Source organism: Asterias amurensis, chromosome 3, assembly GCF_032118995.1.
Source record: "Asterias amurensis chromosome 3, ASM3211899v1".
In the NCBI taxonomy this organism is placed as follows: Eukaryota; Metazoa; Echinodermata; class Asteroidea; order Forcipulatida; family Asteriidae; genus Asterias; species Asterias amurensis.
This window is the reverse complement of record NC_092650.1, coordinates 20,090,419-20,107,698: the sequence shown is the minus strand read 5'-3', so window position 1 is coordinate 20,107,698 and position 17,280 is coordinate 20,090,419. Positions and strand designations below refer to the sequence as shown.

The 17,280-nt window shown below is 38.8% G+C and overlaps 1 protein-coding gene across 2 annotated transcripts; it reads right to left on the bottom strand.

Moving 5' to 3' along the window:
- Positions 1-712: 712 nt before the first annotated feature.
- On the bottom strand, positions 713-17,242 carry LOC139934381 (amine oxidase [flavin-containing] B-like). 2 transcript variants are annotated; one of them, XM_071928590.1, is made up of 18 exons: positions 17,169-17,242; positions 16,005-16,090; positions 14,269-14,363; positions 13,738-13,875; positions 12,330-12,434; positions 11,222-11,417; positions 10,628-10,665; positions 10,347-10,410; positions 9,968-10,056; positions 9,082-9,165; positions 8,342-8,417; positions 7,458-7,548; positions 6,531-6,584; positions 5,498-5,555; positions 4,756-4,853; positions 3,792-3,903; positions 3,087-3,149; positions 713-2,184 (listed from the first exon to the last, which is right to left on the bottom strand). In XM_071928590.1, exons 2-18 carry the CDS (start codon positions 16,060-16,062, stop codon positions 2,026-2,028), a joined length of 1,578 nt encoding a protein of 525 aa, XP_071784691.1. In that variant the 5' UTR covers positions 16,063-16,090; positions 17,169-17,242; the 3' UTR covers positions 713-2,025. The 2 variants fall into 2 exon arrangements, with proteins under 2 accessions (XP_071784691.1, XP_071784692.1); XM_071928591.1 differs by lacking the exon at positions 17,169-17,242 and adding an exon at positions 16,246-16,257 and having other exon boundaries at positions 16,005-16,072.
- Between the last annotated feature and the right edge of the window lie 38 nt (positions 17,243-17,280).

Sequence of the window (17,280 nt, the reverse complement as noted above, 5' to 3'; positions counted from 1 at the left end):
ACGGCTGTTCGCTGGCCTTTCTAGTTGAATTCATTTCCAATCGGTGGCGCCCTTTTCCTTGAAATAATGGGAAGTGATTTTTTTTTACAAAACAACACCACACATTGCAATAATTGGCACTGAAATTGCAAAAGTCATATTGCTTTTTGCCGATCCAGCTTTTTTTATTGAAAACATTTCTTATCACCCCCCCCCCGTGTTACTTAATTGACTATAATGTAAAAGCAGTCAAGAGTTTTCAGCCCTTGGATGAGCTTATACCACCCCCCCCCCCCCAAACACACATACTTTCAAGTTTTACCCCCCCTCCCAACTTGAGTAAACATTTTTCACAAAAAGTGTCATTTTATACATGTTGAGATGATCTTTGTTACCAAAGGTGTCTATAAATAGTGTTGTACATTTTAAATTTAGTGTATTTTGCATGGAGGTAGTAACTCTCACCATGCTCTCACCCCCATGGTATATGTTTGCTATTGTATCATTGCTATGCAGTAAAAACAACTGTATACATATTAGGGTTTATATGTATGTTTTTATTGATTAAAACTAGTATCTAAAAATACAGTTATTCAATTTAGCCAAATATATAAATCTGAACAGATCAAATACTTAATGCGCACAATGCATCTTAAAATAGTGTTTCTAAATCAAATTTAAAAATCAAGCATAAGCGCTTCATTTATAATGATTACCATTTTTTTTTAATGAAAAATAAACTCAAACCTGTCCAAAAACCACAATGGATTCAATTTGATTTATATCCAGTGCAATATGAACCTTCATTTAAATAATAATAACTGGCCTACAATGTCCTGAAAAAGTAGCTACACCAGCAACTCCCCGCTGAAAATAATTAAACTGGCTAAAATGGAAGGTAAAGTTTCAATTGTTTTGGCGACAGAAAATGGAGAGCGAATGATCTTCTTTTAAATAATGTTTCCAGCGGAAAACCCATTGGAACCTAAAGTTTTACCAAGTTATGAAAATCAATAAGCAATCAAGTTTTGATACAACATAACAATACATGTATTATCAAAATCATACCCGAAAATATAGTTGAAGATTACCTCATAAACAAAATTGAACAATGAAATTGTAATAATACTGCTGTCACGTTAAGCTGTCCATTAGCTTTGAATGTGGGGGAATACACTTGGAATTTTCTTTGGTTTTGGCATACATTATGTTTTGCTTAAAATTTGACAAAAAAATACCTCTCTAATTTTGTAATTTCTTAAAAAACTACACATTACAATTTGAGAATAAAATATTTGCTTTAATTATTGAAAAGATTAGACACTCTATCAACCCCCATATAATTCATACAATTAATGAGATGCGATCAAGTAAAATGAGTGTTCGTCGACTCAGCTCATTCTTATTCTATGCTTTAATGGTTTCTAGTAAAAATATAAGACAAATCACAAGCCAAATCTATGTCTGGGATTGTCATAATTAAGATTGTTTCATAATCAAGATTGTTTCATAAGCGCCATAATCAAGTTATTTACAATTAAAATTTAAATTAAAAAGAATAATCAATATTTCATAAACTCAAACCTACAATTTTTGTCCCAAAAGTTAAAACCAAAATATATATACTCATTGCTGTTATTGGATACAGGAAACATGACCAGGGTCCCATTTCATAAAGCTGCTAAGCACAAAAATGTGCTGAGCATGAAATGTTTGCCTTGATAAAAACAGGATTTCCCAACCAAATTTCTACGTGATTTTCAAGAGTCAGTACATTTGTTGAAAGCAATCATTTTCAATTTTGTTCATTTGCCTGCTTGTAAAATGATCCTTCCGTCAAGAAAACTTGACCAACTCCCACAAGGGTATATAAAAACCCTAAATCTGTACAAACATTGGTTTATTGTCCATAATTATAAACACAAATCAAGAAACTGTAAATCGGCAACTAGACAAACCATTCTTATTCTATAGTCATCAGCTGTTAGCTTGGTAGGATTCGAACCCACAACCCTGTAACTGCAAGACTTCTTGAAGACTCTTTCATCACTGCTTGAAAACTTCCTGAATTTTGTCACGGTAAACGTAAGCCACAACACCAATGGCTGTCAGCGTTGTCATCCTGGCAACCAACTTGAAAAAACCTGGAACTGACGGCAACATTTTCTCCAAAGGACTTTCATAAAATGGCTTTGCGGGAATTTCCTACATTGAGAACGTGATAGCAAAAAACAGCATGTGGTTTAAAGGTAAAAAACAAAGTGTTTTTTCTCCTTTTTTTCACAGGATTCAGGAGATAAGTACTATTTATCTGTAGATTTTGAAATATTGCATGGGGGGGGTATAATCAGGTGAGGTTTGTGGTAGCACGATGTGTGAATCTCTTTTGAGTAGTGTTGTTCCTGAGAAGAACTGGATGCTTCGATCAATATGCTCTAATTGTTGACATGTGGCCTTAAAGGCAGTGAACACTATTGGTAATTACTAAAAAGAATCATTACCAAAAAACCTTTCTTGATTACGAGTAATGGGGAGAGGTATAGAACAGTATAGAACATTGAGAGAAACAGCTCCCTCTCAAGTAACGTAGTTTTCTAGCCACAAATTTGATTTCGAGACCTCAGACCTCAGACCTCAGCGTTTGGCGTACCTGTAGCATTTCGCGTTTTGCACCCAGGTTTTTACCAAAGGGTATAAATGGGTACCTGCAAGGGTAGAGGTTGATTTTGTGTATGAAAAAGCCACAAGCACCTTACTTACAGGCACCTCTGGGCTGTATTCTCCCCAGGGAGCTGAGAAACATTACAGGGATGTTATTGGCCCTATGACCAGGGCACTAATGTAAAGCGCATTGATACGGTTATTGTGAAATGCGCTACATAAGAATTTGTTATTATAAAGGGAGAGCTATTGATTTCTTACACAGTATATAATGCGCCTCCAAACAATACGCGTAATTTTGGGTGTCAATTCCCTTTTGTGCATGTTTGTATACGATTTTGATACCCAGGATAGGCACATGTGAGTAGGCTGCACATATTGCAGGGGGTCTATAATGTCAAGAAACAAACAATACTTAGAATGATATCATTGTTTAAGGTATTTACCAATGATTCTGGTTCCTCTTGCCATACTTCGTCTTTTGAAATAAGTCCCTTACGGTGGAGTACCTAAAAATAAATTATTGATAAATAATTTGTTGATTTATACTTGTCTTCTGAATCATCCAGAAACTACCAGTGGTTGAAGCCTATATACAATTGTTACCTTTGGTACAGTGTCTTCAATGGACATTTTATAGTTTTTATAGAATTATTCCAAGGAAAACCCCCACTCCTAGGTAAGGCCCTGGCGCAATTTGAACCAGGGTCATAGAGGTGGAAGGCAAGGCAAGAAGCCAACTTGCCAGTGTTAGGCATGAATTCCAAGTGAGCTTCAAGAAACATTACAGAATTAGCAAACTAATTTTTCCAAAAAAATGTCTAAGATCACAGATTTACAATGAACTTACACGATCTAATGATGCTTTGAAAACATCCCTTGAAACTATTTTGTCTGAAAAGTCGTATTTGATAAGAAATAAATAAAAAACACATTTCCTGTTTGGGGTTCTGTTTTATTTTTCACGATGTCATGTAAAATGTGTAAACTGGTTATAACTATTTTTTCTAGACCCAGATGGCCGATTTATATCAAATTTCTACAGGTTTGTCAGTTTGTGTATAGGGTGGATTACATAAAGTGCTTACATGTAAACTGCCGGTAACTGCTTTGTTAGCAAAAACTAATTCTGTAATGTTCCTTTAACATACCTCTCTGGCAGCCCTCTCTCCAGCTTGCACCCCTCCTTCCATATAACCAGCCCAACAGTCGGCCGTCTCTGTCCCAGCAAAGTACACATTCCCAAAAGGCTCACGGAGTACTCTGAAAGATGAACAATGAAACAGATCTTTAAGGAAAAGTATACAGTCAGCTCTCGATATAAAGAGCAGTGAGAAGTCGAGGTTCTTGCATTCTGAAGTCTTGAATCTAATGTTTTCTTTGTATTTCTTTGTTTTGCATTCCTCTGATAACACATTCCTGTTATACAAAGGTAATTCTGCGAGTTCCAGCAATCTTGTTTTAACAAGAGGTGGCTGTACCTTTTGTTTTTGAAACTGTCAATTGTTTTACTCCTATATAAATGTAGAAGTACACAATAATCCTAACATGGTCCCGTTTTTGAGATAGTTGATGAAAATCCGGAGCGGTTATGTCCACGCAGAAAGTTCAGTCCCGAACAGGAATACACAATCTGATCATTAATGGCCATACAACTGTTTAGTTAGAAGCCTACATGTATACAGCAGCTTTCAATTTCGACAGTATAAAGGTTTTTGAGAAACTTTTCGCTTTGAAGTAATGTGGTTATGAAAAAGTTATTATGCCTTAAACAAATTTAATCAGAGAAGTGCGACCACCTTTTGAAATGAAATTTTCACAGGTTGGTTTTATTGTATACATATATGTACACTTATACAGGACTAAAACGATCAAACGGTTCCAATAATAACAGGTATAGGCCAATACGGCTTTAATATAGCGCCCTTAACCCCAAAGGGTCCAAAAGCGCTCACAGAGGTTAAAAATATTCAGCAGATACAGACCAATTTAAGGAAAAAACAATTAAGGAAAGAAAAAAAATATTAAAAATGCTTAAGAAAATTACAAACGACCAAAGACAATTATTAAAGAGCTCCATACTATTTATTCCTGATGACGCCCATCGGCCCTTACCTGCCGAACTGGGTGAATACACCGGGTGCCATGGAAGACATGTAGCAGCCTCCAGAGAACTCCTCTTCCATCCAGTTCTGTTCTACGTAGTTAATAGGCTGCAAACAGAAAAAGAAAACACTGTACAAATAGGATGATCAACTGACCTTAAATATTTAAGGTTTTTGGTTGTTTTAAACCGAAAGGTATCTATGAATGGGAGAGTGGTGAAACAGACTTAAACTGCCAATTTAAAAAAGCTCTTAAAGGCAGTGGACACTATTGGTAACTACTCAAAACAATTATTAGCATAAAACCTTTCTTGATAACGAGTAATGGGGAGAGGTTGATAGTATAAAACACTGAGAAACAGCTCCCTCTGAAGTGACGTAGTTTTCCACAAATTTTATTTTGAGACCTCAGATTTAGAATTTGAGGTCACGAAATCAAGCATCTGAAAGCACACAACTTCGTGTGACAAGGGTGTTTTTTCTTTCATTAATATCTCGCAACTTCGACGACCGATTGAGCTCAAATTTCCACAGGTTTGTTATTATTTGCATCTGTTGAGATACATCAACTGTGAAGACTAGTCTTTGACAATTACCAATAGTGTCCAGTGTCTTTAAGATTGTGCCGAATGATAAAGGACCTCACCTTCGGCTCAATCCTTTACCACGCAGCAACAACCCTGACGGTTTTAAACGGCCATTTAAGACCTTCTCGCCTGCTCTTTTATTCCTTTAGTAATAGAGGTACTTACATGCAATGCTTCCTCAGATCCAAATGCTTTTGCATAGTACTCGCAGATGGCTTGCTTCCTGGGTTCAAACAAATGATCAGATACAGTTATAATGTAAACTCAAGACAGGGGTAATTTTTTTTCCAGATAAACATTTTGTCTCAAAAGAATGTATGGCCCTAGCATGCCTACACCCAGTGCACCAATTTTGGAAAGGTAGCAGGTCCACTTCAAACTCAAATGTTGAGTTTGGGTCTCACAAAAATCTCTTGATCTTACTGAGTATCACCCATGAAACAGTTAAGATCAATCTGCTCTTGTTTGTTCGAATAAAACAGTTGAGATGACAAGATTTTGTTTCCTTTTGATTCTAGTCTGTTTTCGTTTGATTCTGGTCTTGTTAATAAAATCTGGTCAAAAGATTTTGAGCTACAAGTCCTGGGGTGGATTTCACAAAGGTAGTCCTAACTTAAGACTAGTCCTAGGCAATGCTAAGAGATAGGACCAGTCCTAAGTTAGGATGAGTTACTGGTCCTAACTTAGGACCAGTCCTATCTCTTAGCATTGCCTAGGACTAGTCCTAAGTTAGGACTACCTTTGTGAAATCCACACCTAGGGTCGATTTCACAAAGAATTAGGACTAATCCTAACTTAGGACTAGTCCTAGGTGATATACAAATTGCATGGTTAGTCCTAAGTTAGCACGAGTAACTGGTCCTAACTCGAGATAAGACTGGTCCTAGACTAGTCCTAGGCAATGAAAAGAGATAGGACTGGTCCTAAGTTAGGACCAGTAACTCATCCTAACTTAGGACTTGTCCTATCTCTTAGCATTGCCTAGGACTAGTCCTAAGTTAGGACTAACTTTGTGAAATCTGCCCCTGGGTCTTGTGGATTTTCCCCAAATTTTTTAGCCCTGCTCTATAAAGGACCTTCTTGGCTTGAACAAGCACATAATAAATACACACAACTATTATTACTAGTAAGACCAGTATGAAATTTCAGGCCTATTTTACAAGTATCTGCTGGAGTGGAGTTATAAATCATATCATACCTTTCTTCTCTTGTTTGTAAACAGTATTTTCTTGCCATTGCACCGTTGACAAACCTACAAAAGTAAAGATACTCATTAATTAGTGATAACAATCGAGGGAAATGTTTTAAAACAATATATTTTAAAGCCAACAATACATTTTAAAGAAACAACATATCTGTACTAAGTATTTATCAATTGAATGTCAATATAAATTTGGTTTGCGGTAACACCGTGTGTGTGTCTACTTGCCAGGTAGATTTTTGTTCTTTAGAGAACTGTCTCGCTATATATTCTACTACCGCGGAGTAGATTTTCAGGAGACTTCTCAGTTCTGGAAACTGCTCATTTGTCCCATCAAGGGAACTCGGCAAACCCTCACAAAGGAATATAAACACCAAGCTGGCAAAAGCCGGCCCATACAAACATTGGTTTAACGTCTATGATTATAAATTACACAAAAAATTTGTCATGGTGCAGCCATTTTGAAGAACAAAATAACCTGGTTCCTATTTGCAAAATGATTATTAGCATTCATTATTGTTATCCGATGCGAGGTAGATGACCAAGATGGAGGCAGCATGATAAAAGTCTATTGTGTGAGTTGCCCATTATGTGATAGTGCCCTGTGTACAGGTGTAGGGCGACTGTGGGATGTCAGTAGACTGTGGGATGTCAGGTAGGCCTACCTGTCCACCGGACGGTTTTTTGCATAGCCCCGGACACGATTGCATATGCACAAGTGTCCAGAGCGGACAGTTTTGCATGGCGGATACAATTGCATCCGACACCGGCTTGGCGTTGATACCCTTATGAGAGTTTGCCAGATATCCTTAATGGGAAGATCATCTGTACAAACAAACAAACAATCAATCAAACAGACACCCCAACAGTTTGAATGTGTCAAACAGCCCGTTTGAGAGATAATTGACCATGAATAAAACGTACCCCATGATGGCTGGATGAGAACCATCGGGTTTTACTTCCTCAAATGAACCACTTACGGGACCCTCAGTGCCAAGAACTATTCCATTGAAATCTAGAAATCCAAATACAAAAAACAAAGCAGGAAACTATTATTTAAAGACAGTGATGGACACTATTGGTAATTGTCAAAGACCAGTCTTCTCACTTGGTGTATCTCAACGTATGCATAAAATAACAAAACTGTGAGCTCAGTTAGTCGTCAGAAGTTGCGAGATAACTATGAAAGAAAAAATACCCTTGTCACACGAAGTGTGTGCTTTCAGATGCTTGATTTCGAGACCTCAAAATCTCATTCTGAAGTTTCGAAATCAAATTCGTGGAAAATTACTTCTTTCTCGAAAAACTACGTTACCTCGAAGGGAGCTTTTTCTCACAATGTTTTATACTATCAACAGCTCACCATTACTCGTTATCAAGTAAGGTTTTTGCTAATAATTATTTTGAGTAATTACCAATAGTGTCCACTGCCTTTACAAAAAGAATAACAAACGACAGAGAAATGATGACAAACTGTTAACTAAGAAATTGGACCAAATTACCAATAGTGTCCACTGTCCTTACTGTAATATACATTTTGCCATGTTCCCCTTTCTTATCACTAGTAAATAAGAGTAGATACAAAAAAGACACTTACTTCTTGGCAATAATGTACAGGCTTTCTCAAAGTTGGGCACTATGCTACATTTGTGTGTTTTACAAGAAATACTGTAATTGGGCAGGTATTAGTTTACCTATAACCTACTGGTTTCTTTTGTAAATGTCTGTCTAAAGTCGAATCATCTATTCGAATGGCTAATAATGTACACTGTATTAGACAGTCTAACAACAATAAGTTTAATATTTACCTAAATTCCTCCAGAAATTTGTCTTGTAAAACACACAGGTCTTGATAACGGAGCCCATTGGCATTCGCTGAATCAGCTGTGAACATACACAAATCAAAATCAAAGAAACACAATTTGTGGTAATAAAACTGAAAACAACGTTTGAATATATGAAGGGGAAAACATAGCTAGGAACACATAGCAAGCACCCTTGTTCACAGGTTGTCATAGGCTTGCAAGCTACAGTGATTAAAGACAGTGCACACAATAGTGGACGATTAAAGACAGTGGACACAATAGGTGAAAGACCAGTCTTCTCACTTATATATGCAAAAAATAACAAACCTTTGAAAATTTCAGCTGAATCGGTCGTCGAAGTTGTGAGATAATAATGAAAGAAAAAACACCCTTGTCATATGAAGTTGTGTGCTTTCTGATGCTTGATTTCGAGACCTCAAATTCTAAGAGGTCTCGAATTCAGTTTGTGGAAAGTTACTTCGTTCTCGAAAACTACGTCACTTCAGAGGGAGCTGTTTCTCACAATGTTTTATACTACCAACCTCTCCCCATTACTCGTAATCAAGAAAGGTTTTATGATGATAATTATTTTGAGTAATTTATTACCAATAGCGTCCACTGCCTTTAAGTTCACTTATGGGGCATCGTTGGTTTCCAGAAATATATAACAATAAAGTAATAATTCGGGGGTTTGTTAGAAGGTGGATTTTCCCAAATATTTGTAATGAGATATTGAACATTACCTGACTCTTTAAACAAGGAAGGGGGGGTTGAAAAACGATCCGTCCAAGAAGTGCCATCGGCATTGCGCTTATCAAGTAGGTTGCCTGTAAAGACAACACAGAAAAAAATAATAACAATACAAGCATTTATAAATAATAATAATAATAATAATAATAATAAACGGCACTTAAAATACGCTCTACTTAGAAAACTAAATCACAGCACTTACAAAAATAAATAAATGCCATTTTTCCGATGGTTGCAATGCTGGTTGGGACTGGATTACAGGGGAAACCTTTGTCCAGCAGACTGAATTATTTGTGCACACTGAATGCCGATATTGAGTACAGCAAATGGTGAAATTTGAGTAGCACCTGATATACTGTGTAGCATTTTGCTATGTTATACAAGTTTTATTTCCTAATCCCTAAAATGACTCACGCAAGTATTGTTGTATATAACATTTAAAGTCAACTTCTTTGCTCCATGGCTGGAGGGAACTCTTACTCACAATTCAACTCTTATAACTGAAAACAACAACTCAACAGCGCCTGCGCAAAGCTTCAAGTGGCACACAACTGAAAGCGACTACACTACTACATGTACATTCCTCCCTTTTTAGATAAAAGCAGGGCAAAAAGCTACTTTTTTAATCAGCGACTTTAAAAAAAAATCTGCAACAATGTAATAACTAATCAAAAATTCATCAGCGCGTGTGCAAAGCTTAAAGTGGCACGTGAATTAAAATTTGCTGTATTTATAGTTCCATTGGTTTTGCTCTTTTCAGCACTTTAATCTTGATGTAAAGGCGCTTTATAAATATTTAGTTGTATGTTTGTATGTATAAAGAACTGCTGAGAAAAGATTAGTCAAGTCACACACTTATTAAAATAGTCTAGAACTTACCTCAAATACTCCACCATCTCTAGTTGTTACTTTAACGCCATCGTTGGTTTGTTCCACACTTGCTACCACATGGTTTAGGAAGACACCATCTGCGGAATAGGTGATCACAAATATTGTGACACAATTGCTTCCTAACAATACGGACTTGGATGTCAAATTAAAAAGAATTGATCAAAATTTGATTTCTTTAATTATCCTGGCTCACATAATAAACCAAATCTAATGCTGTTTTCGAAAAAAGGGTTGCAGCATTTCACACAGAGAAACCAGTCAAACTAGTGACTGGTATCCTGCTCATTTCTGCAAAGCAGGAGAATTGGCAAGCAATATTTTCTACTTAAGCAGCTGAAATTGGGCCATGGTACGTGCAACAGCTTACCTTCACCAAGTTGCTCTGCAATACGCTCACTCACTTGCATCGAACCGCCAACAAATTTTCTTTCCTAATCATTAACAGAAACATTAAGTCATTGTCCATGAAGGAGGTAGTATAAGGAATACAAAGTTTTGTCTTTTCACTTAAGTGTAGCATCAAATTGATAAGTATCCCCAAAATAAAAAGACAATAACAACATACTTGGTTAACAGCACTGCTGCTGTTGAAAATTATAAAAAATTTGAGAAAGAATTTCCTTTGAAATAGTACAAGGTGTAACTAACCTGACCACCGTCTGTGGTAGACATGAATCGAAGTACACCTGTAAAAAATCAATAAACCAAGAAATTTATTGTCCAACTAGATAATATTAATACTAACATATTAAAGGCAGTGGATACAATTGGTAATTACTCAAAATATTTATTAGCATAAAACCTTACTTGGTAACAAGTATTGGGGGGAGGTCGATTGTATAAAACATTGTGAGAAACAGCTCCCTCTGAAACAAGTAGTTTTCAAGATAAAAGTAATTTTTCACAAATTTGATTTCGAGACCTAAGATTTAGAATTTAAGGTCTCGAAATCAAGCATCTGAGAGCATCCAACTACGTGTGACAAGGGTGTTTATTTCTTTCATTTAAATCTCACAACTTCAACGACCATTTGAGCTCAAATTTTCACAGGTTATTTTATGCATTTGTTGAGATACAGCAAGTGAGAAGAATAGTGTTTGACAATTACCAATAGTGTCCAGTGTCTTTAACAGGCATGTAGTTTTTTTAGTATTTTTCCTAATATCAGGCTGTTCTCAAAGCCCACTCCCGCCCAACAAATGTAGAGAATTGTGTACAGCCCCTGCAGTAAATGTTGCCTACCTCCACCAACCTTGATGTACCAGAGGAAGAACAAGAAAGACAGATCGCAGGACTCGGTGGCGAAGGCCGCCCTCACGATAAGATCAATGGAATCCTTGCTGAACTCGCACCAGCAGTTTGCGTCCACCCATGATTTGACGGTCATGCTGTCCCACTCTACCGCCCTTGGCGCGTCCCAAGGTGCTGCGGCTGGAATCTATAATACAGGCAGTACAACCCTGAATACACTTTAATTGTGTTTGTGATAAAAAAAATAATATTGTATGCTTGTCTGTCATTTTGAAAACCAACTCGCTAACACCTCCGAAGAATGTCCGTACAGGTTGCCAACATCTGCCAACAGTGGCGACGCACCACTGGCTTCACAGTTCCACTGCAAATTGTCGACAAATGTGCAAATGTTGCAATGTTTGCGGGAGATGGAACGCACCCCTGAGCTTGGGTCTGGTGAACTAGACCACTTGACAAAGACACACCACAGCTATGCTTACAAACAGTTGGTTCCATTTACCAATCGGTTACAGTCCCTTTATTATATATTTGGTTTGTGGTAACACCATGTGTATACCTACTTGCCGGGTAGAGTTTGTTCTTGTATAGAACTATCTTGCTACTGCGGTGTAGATTTTTCACATTTTTCGGAAAACTTCTCAGTTCTAACTGTCCTGCTTTGAAACTACTACCTGGGCGGAGGGTAGAAAGTTTGCTAGGACTACTAGTTTAGCTTATAGGATCGTTTTTTAATGCACTACCATGGAGTGAGTTCTTAATTGGTCTCAACATTTGGAATAGCTTGCATTAGTCATCGTCAGGAGACTGAGGAGAAATTGGCCTATTTATAGGGGTTCAGAGGGTTTCAGTGGAGAGTCAGTCAACGCTCTAATTGGTTGAAAGGAGAATGCCTCAAATCCCATATTGACCCATTTCACCTGACGCCATCATCAGAATAATCTTGGATGCGCCATTTTGGAGGTCAATTTCAACAAGTGTTATTCAGTGAAGTGCACGTATTTAGGTGACGCGTCGTTTACACGTAAGCCTATTGACCACCAACATGGTAAGCATGGCATCAGCCGCCGCGTGTTAAAAATTAAGGAAAGATGCTTACCGTCTTTCCATAGGAGTCAAGGAGCCTTAAGGCATAGTTGGTATCCAGCATAGCAAGGAAACTGGTAAACGCTGGCACAGCTCCCCTAAATGGATGTGACTTCCCCTGCAAATAAAAGTAAAAAGGTCAAGTCTATCCCGAGCCATCCTCCCAGTGTATATTTAATAGGACTATGGTTATTTGGGTAATTTTCTTTCGGGATCCGATGTTTATTTTGATTCGAGTACCCGTTACATCCAGACCTAAAAATTCACAGCGACCACGCACGGCCCGACCATCTTATTTGCCGCAGACACCTGGAAAAATTCACCTCCTCATGTCCGTTGCCGTGCTGTTTTCTTCCTTTGGCTGCCGTGCAGTTCTCAACTATGGTTTTCAAGTTACAATAAAATGGAAAATTTCTTCTATCCGATCCCGAAGTGTTTGGTGTACCAACCATTGAACACATCCGCAACCACACATGAACATGGAACCATCTTCGATGCTCGTTGTTCATCTGCATGGTCTGGTTCTCTCCTCAACATAGCACATACGCACATCAGGTTTTTATTAGGCATTAAAGACACTTGACACTAGTGGTAACCAGTCTTCTCACTTGGTGTATCTCAACATATGCACAAAATAACAAACCTGTGAAAGTTTGAACTCAATTGGTCGTCGAAGTTGCGAGTTACTCTTGTCACACGAAGTTGTGTGCTTTCAGATGCTTAGTTTCGAGACCTCAAAATCTAATTCTGAGGTCTCAAAATCAAATTCTTGAAAATTACCTCAAAAACTACATACTTCAGAGGGAGCTGTTTCTCACAATGTTTTATACTATCAACAACTCTCCATTGATCATTAACAAGTAAGTTTTTATGGAAATAATTATTTTGGGAAATTACCTATAGTGTCCACTGCCTTTAACCGACTGAGAGTGTTTCTTTTTCCCCTGGACAGGATGCCAGTCCGTCACAAAATACTCCCCAGCTCTCATTAGTAGCCCTTTGTACTGCTGGGAGGGCATGTTTAAGGACACAATTATCGAGACTGACCAGGGGTGTAATTTCATGGCACTGCTTACCGTAAGCACAGAATCGGGGCTTCTGGAAGCAGGGAAATCTGCGCTTACGGCAAGCCTTTTTCAGGGGTTTGCGGCGAATTTTGGTGTCTGCGCGTGCGTACTCCATGTTACTAGGCCATCTACGCCTACAAGGCGTGCGCATTAATTCGACGCTTGCAAGTAAGCGGGGAATGGTGATCATAAGCGCAGAGTTCGGCGCGCAGAATTCGGCGGCAAGAAGAGCCATGACATTGAGCCTAGGCCAGGATTTGAACCCACATTCTGCAAATTACAGAACTTGAGGCCAACCCCCTTGACAGCTCCACCAGGACACCCACTCTGGGTTTTCAAAAACAAACGACTTACGTTCCTGAATTCGATCGTTCTTTCCACCTCGTTCACTATTTGGTTCTGGATTCCATATTCCTTGGCCAGACGAATGATCCTGTTTTGAGTGGGTCCGATGTACGTGCCACCAACATCCAGATACTCGAAGGCTGGGTCCTACAGAGCAATTTAGTCATAATAATAACAACAAAACTAGGTTCTTATAAAGCACTTTTAAATCACATCCCTAGGGGCATATCAAAGCGCAGCTGGTCACTGGTCCACAATAACTCTTTCCTACCATCTCAGCTCCCTGCCAAATAAGTACGCTAAATCAATCACAAGAACCATCTCTGCCCTCACAGGAACCCGTTTAGCCATGGGTTGTGAGAAGCAATTTTAAAAAAGTGTCTCCCTCAGCGACACAAGTGTCAAATCGTGATTTAAACCCACACTTTGCTGAACAGAAACACCCCAGCTTGAATCGGTAACAAAGAAAAGGCTCAATATTCAGATTTCATTTATAGGACTTATCTTTGAAAAACTTGTTTAAGGCAGAGGGAAGCTTACCCTCAAGGTGTACGTCCGACCTCCCACTCTGTCCCTGGCCTCCAACACCAGAACATTTTGGCCTTGCTCCTGGAGTAGTTTGGCAGCAGAGAGACCTTTTTGAATGGAAATATTGAAAACATTATATGACCTGGAGCCTCCATTAATTAGAAATATTAGAACTCAATCTCAAGGCGCTGGACACTATTGGCACTGTTGGCAATACAGTAAGCATACAGTAAGCATAAAAACTAACTGGGTACTGAGCAATGGGGAGCTGTTGATAGTATAACACATTGTGAGAAACGGCTCCTTCTACAATAACATTGTCAATGAGAAAGAAGTAATTTCTCACTCAAATTTTAGAAGACTTCAGACCTTTTTTAGACAAGCACACAACTTGTGCGACAAGGATGTTTTTTCCTTCATTATTCTTTTGCAACTTCAAAGACCAATTGAGTCAAATTTTCACAGGTTTGTTGTTGTATGCAAACGTTGGGATACACCAAGTGAGGATACTGGTCTTTGATAATTACCAAAGGTGTCCTGTGCCTCTAAAGAATTGTTTGATTTCATGGTCCGTCTTGGATGAACTGTCCTAACAGTAGGACTTAATCCAACTTGAGAAAACTCATGACTGTCCCATTGCAAGTTTCACCAAAAATGTACACGGCTTGAAACACCGACTGGACAACCAGCTAGAGTCCAATATTTTTAGCACTTGGCCAGTAAGTTCAGCACTTGACCAGTTGACCCCAAAACCATTCCTACAGTTTAGTGTTTTCCTAAGATCCTTCGAAAAATGTACAAACGCAATGGCCCCTTGCATAACCTGAAGTTTACTACACAAATGCGTATCCAGCATTTCCACCAGTTTAAGAGTCAGTTCCAAGAGCAAATTTTAAATCACAAATTGGCGGACAGGAATATAGGCACTTGTAAATTGCACTCCGTGCAAGGGGTCAACACACAATTCCAAACCCCTCCTAAAAACTCAGCAAATAGAGAGAGAGAGCTCTACAAACTTTTAGTCTAGTGAGAGTCCAAAGCTACAGGAGGCTGCGGTTGGGTTGGCTTAGTGGTATCTTTACTTGCCTCCCACCTCTAGGACCCCTGTTCTAATCCTGCCAGAGCACTACATTGTATGTGGATTTAGCCTTCTTTCAGGCGAATTTAAAAACAAAAACAAAACAAACTAGTCTCCAAGATTTTTCACTAATCTATATTTCAAGAAAATAGAAATGCTTTTCAACACTGAACTTGCCAGCCAGATCACATGGAGTGGATGTTGACTGCTCCTCAGGTGTTTTAACTGGCAATTGGCCAGAGGACCACTGTTTTTTAGGATTTTTGTTTATAAATACAAGTAGCCATGGCAGAAACACAAGGCCAGAAGGCCACTTCAAAGTGTGGGCTACAAATTAACTGTGTTTTTCAGGAGCCTGCCAACTACTCCTCAGGCTGAAACAGGGTATACCCCTTTACAGTCCATAAAGATAGGCTTGGGTATCATCCAACAGAACCCTGGCTGGTCAAAAACACTACCTCCCCAACAAGTGTATTGCTTTTAGTGTCACGACCAGGACTCAAACCCACACTCTGCTTTATCAGTAACACCACCAGAGCTTACTTCTAGAAACTATAACGCTCACAGGGGAACCTTATAGTTTCTAGAAGTAACCAGAGCTTAAATCCAGTGTCACACTACAATGTAGGCCATGTTAAGAGAGAACGCTGTATCTAGTTTCCGGCCTCACCGCTGATTCCCCCTCCAATGACAATGACATCACGCTTCCCGTTAGACATGGTTCCCATCAATGGTCACTGAGCTTGCTAGAAATCACTGGAAAGTAAAAGAAACCATAGGTAAGGCTCTGTCATACACAAATTTCTACTGAGTAAAGTCTACTGTGTATGCTTCGTTTTTGAAAGGGCAAGGGCACCACGGCATTTTCTCCTTGGTAAAGGGCACCCTGGGGAAATTTTAAATTCACTCACAGCTTGCTAGAAATCACTGGAAATTAGTAAAAGAAACCATAGGTAAGGCTCTGTCATACACAAATTTCTACTGAGTAAAGTCAGGCCTGTACGCTTCGGTTTTGAAAGGGCAAGGGCAAAAATGCATTTTCTCCTTAGTAAAGGGCACCCTGGGGCCCTGGGGAAATTGTAAATTGTACAACTGGAGCATTGCAACTTTCAAGGGTACCAAGGCAATGACCTGGGGGCACGGAGGCAATCGCCTATGTTGCCTCCGTGAAGTAACACCAGTCAAAGAGTCTACTCCTACCCTGAATGAGGTTCGTTCTGCTAACGTGTCCACGTGGAGACAATAATAATATAGCCTCCTAATCATACTGACTGTACTACTCAGGCAATCAATCAACTGAATTAAAAATCGATACGATGCGTCAGAATCAGATGAATAAATAAAAAGTGCCTGAGTTTAATAGTAGTAGGCCCTAGTAGAACACAGCTCCAAGGATCTGTATTCTACAAAGAGTTACACAAATTTCTGTAAGTTGTTAATTTCACAGTTTGGTGTCGTGACTGGCCGGCTGTGCACACATTCTATCCATCATACAGTGGGGCCATACAGTGATGACATCGATTGTTTATACTTTTGCAACAACCGGCCCAGAGTCATTCAAGACTAGACTTATTCCTGGAAAAGTTTCCGTATGGCGCCACCACTTTTTCATTCAATATGAAATAATATAGTATCCAATTAACCTCTATGTATGATAGTATGAGGTCCTTACTCTATGTGGTATGAGATATCCCTTTTTGAAAAAAATTGTGAAAAGTGGTGGCGAGGTGCGGAAAGTTATCCCAACATAGCTGTACGGGGGAGAGCAATGCTTTTATGAATTAAAATGTGCATGAAAGAAACAAACAATAGTTAAAATTGGCAAAACATTCACCTGGACCACACCACAGTGGTGACCTCTAAACTCCCTACCTATCTCGCAAACTCGCGATCTATCGATATCCGGATCTCGTGAACAGGAGATCATTCACGTGATTAGACATGTG